The sequence below is a fragment of the Anoplophora glabripennis genome, unplaced genomic scaffold (assembly GCF_000390285.2).
Source record: "Anoplophora glabripennis isolate ALB-LARVAE unplaced genomic scaffold, Agla_2.0 scaffold127, whole genome shotgun sequence".
Lineage (NCBI taxonomy): Eukaryota > Metazoa > Arthropoda > Insecta > Coleoptera > Cerambycidae > Anoplophora > Anoplophora glabripennis.
Genome location: NW_019416291.1, coordinates 331,324 through 332,980, shown reverse-complemented (window position 1 = coordinate 332,980; position 1,657 = coordinate 331,324). Strand labels below are relative to the sequence as shown.

At 37.0% G+C, this 1,657-nt stretch overlaps 1 protein-coding gene across 1 annotated transcript in view; it reads right to left on the bottom strand.

Annotated features, from left to right (window-relative positions):
• The window catches only part of LOC108903614 (PHD finger protein 20), an 8,445-nt gene extending 7,284 nt beyond the window's left edge, over window positions 1-1,161 (bottom strand). The window contains exon 1 of the mRNA XM_018705846.1: window positions 222-1,161. Coding sequence (XP_018561362.1) covers window positions 222-1,014 — 793 coding nt within the window. The 5' untranslated portion in view covers window positions 1,015-1,161. The remainder of the gene's footprint in view (window positions 1-221) is intronic.
• Window positions 1,162-1,657: the final 496 nt, after the last annotated feature.

Genomic DNA, 1,657 nt, shown 5'->3' with positions numbered 1-1,657 from the left:
TATATATAATTAAACTTCAAAAAATATTTAAACAATTAATTCACTTGGATGTGTCAAAAACTGCACTATTTTATCAAACTCTAGCTAATCTAGCTACCTAATATCTACATCAAAAAGGCCTAATTAGATTCTGTCAAACACCTGTCTACTAAAACTTAGATTAAAATTTACCGATTTTTAGATAAGATTTATAAAGCGCTATCTCCTACAAATTTACTTACCATGTTCCATCACTTTAGTAACAGTGGCTGGAAACTTTCTAGCATCACTCCATGCTGCCAAGCACCTTTCTCCTATTACATATTTTTCAGTAGGTTTCTTTGTCAACGTCTGGAATGGTCTAAGTCGTGAGCTATTCATACAAATCCATTCGTCATATTTACTAGAAAATTTTTCAAAGTGGATAAGAACTTCATTTTCCTCATAATCAACTTCTACGATTCGAGCAGGATACCACTCATTATTAAAGTCCAGTGCTTCTATTCGTGAATTGATAGCAAAAGTCATAGGACTTGTGGTGTTTTGGGCTAATTTTGATTTTTCAAATTCGTCTAACTTTTCTTTTGGTTCCACTTTTAACTGACCTTCTAAAATTGAGTGTTCACTTTCTAGTGGTTCCATTTTAATGTCTTCTGGTTCCAATTTAATTTCCAACTTACTTTCTTCGTTTTCTTCAGTCTTTAAGCTTGTACTGGCATCATCGGTTTCTTTTTTTACATTTGCTTCCGCTTTTATTGCTTCCAATTTTGATTTATCCCAGGGAAATACACTTGGCAAAACCCCTTGTCTTAACATATATTTCTTCCCTTTGAAATTACAGAAATCAGCTCTAAGGAAGTGGCGAGAGCAAACGTATATTATTTTAATAAGTTTCTTATCTTCAGGAATTCGACACAACGACATCCATTTAGGCCTAACATCGGAATGCATAGGCACTTTGTGAAAAGTTACCCCGATGTCTTCTAGTCTGTTAGAATCGGATAAACATCCTTCTACACTACATTTACGACCCATTCCTTTGTAATTAAGGCAATTGAATTTTGAATACGAATATCTAAAACAAACTTATATATACTGTTATAGTTTAAGCTATAAGATTATATTTTTCATTTAAGTGCTATCTTTAGTATAAAAAATAACATTATTAATGAACATTGATCATTAAATAAATGTCAAATAGGTATGTAATGTAATAAAATTAATTTCCCTATACTTCATGAGGAGTTTTCTTTTCAGAAACTGAGTTAATTCGATCTGTCGATAACCACATCAGTCTCTACGCACATGACCACAGACACAACACATAGACCACATTGACATTTCGCCACCATTGCACAACACAACACACAATATAGAATATAGATAGATATAGGGATGGGCGCGCGCCATTATTCTATGGCTAGAAATTGGCCTCAATGATTTGGGATCGAGGGGGATTATCCCTCTTTATCCTGCCTCATCTCGTGTAGGCCTGGACAGCCTTCGTAGGTGGGCCCCATCCGTCGTCTACCCCGACCGCAAATGCGGCCGGTGTAGGCGCTTTGTGGGACCTCCTTTTGTCCTGGCTGGGCCCCGCCGGCTAGGGCCCTTTCTTCTGGCGCTCTTCTTGCTTCGCCGGCTCGTCTGTGTAAACCCCGGGGGTAGTGTCATGTTTATG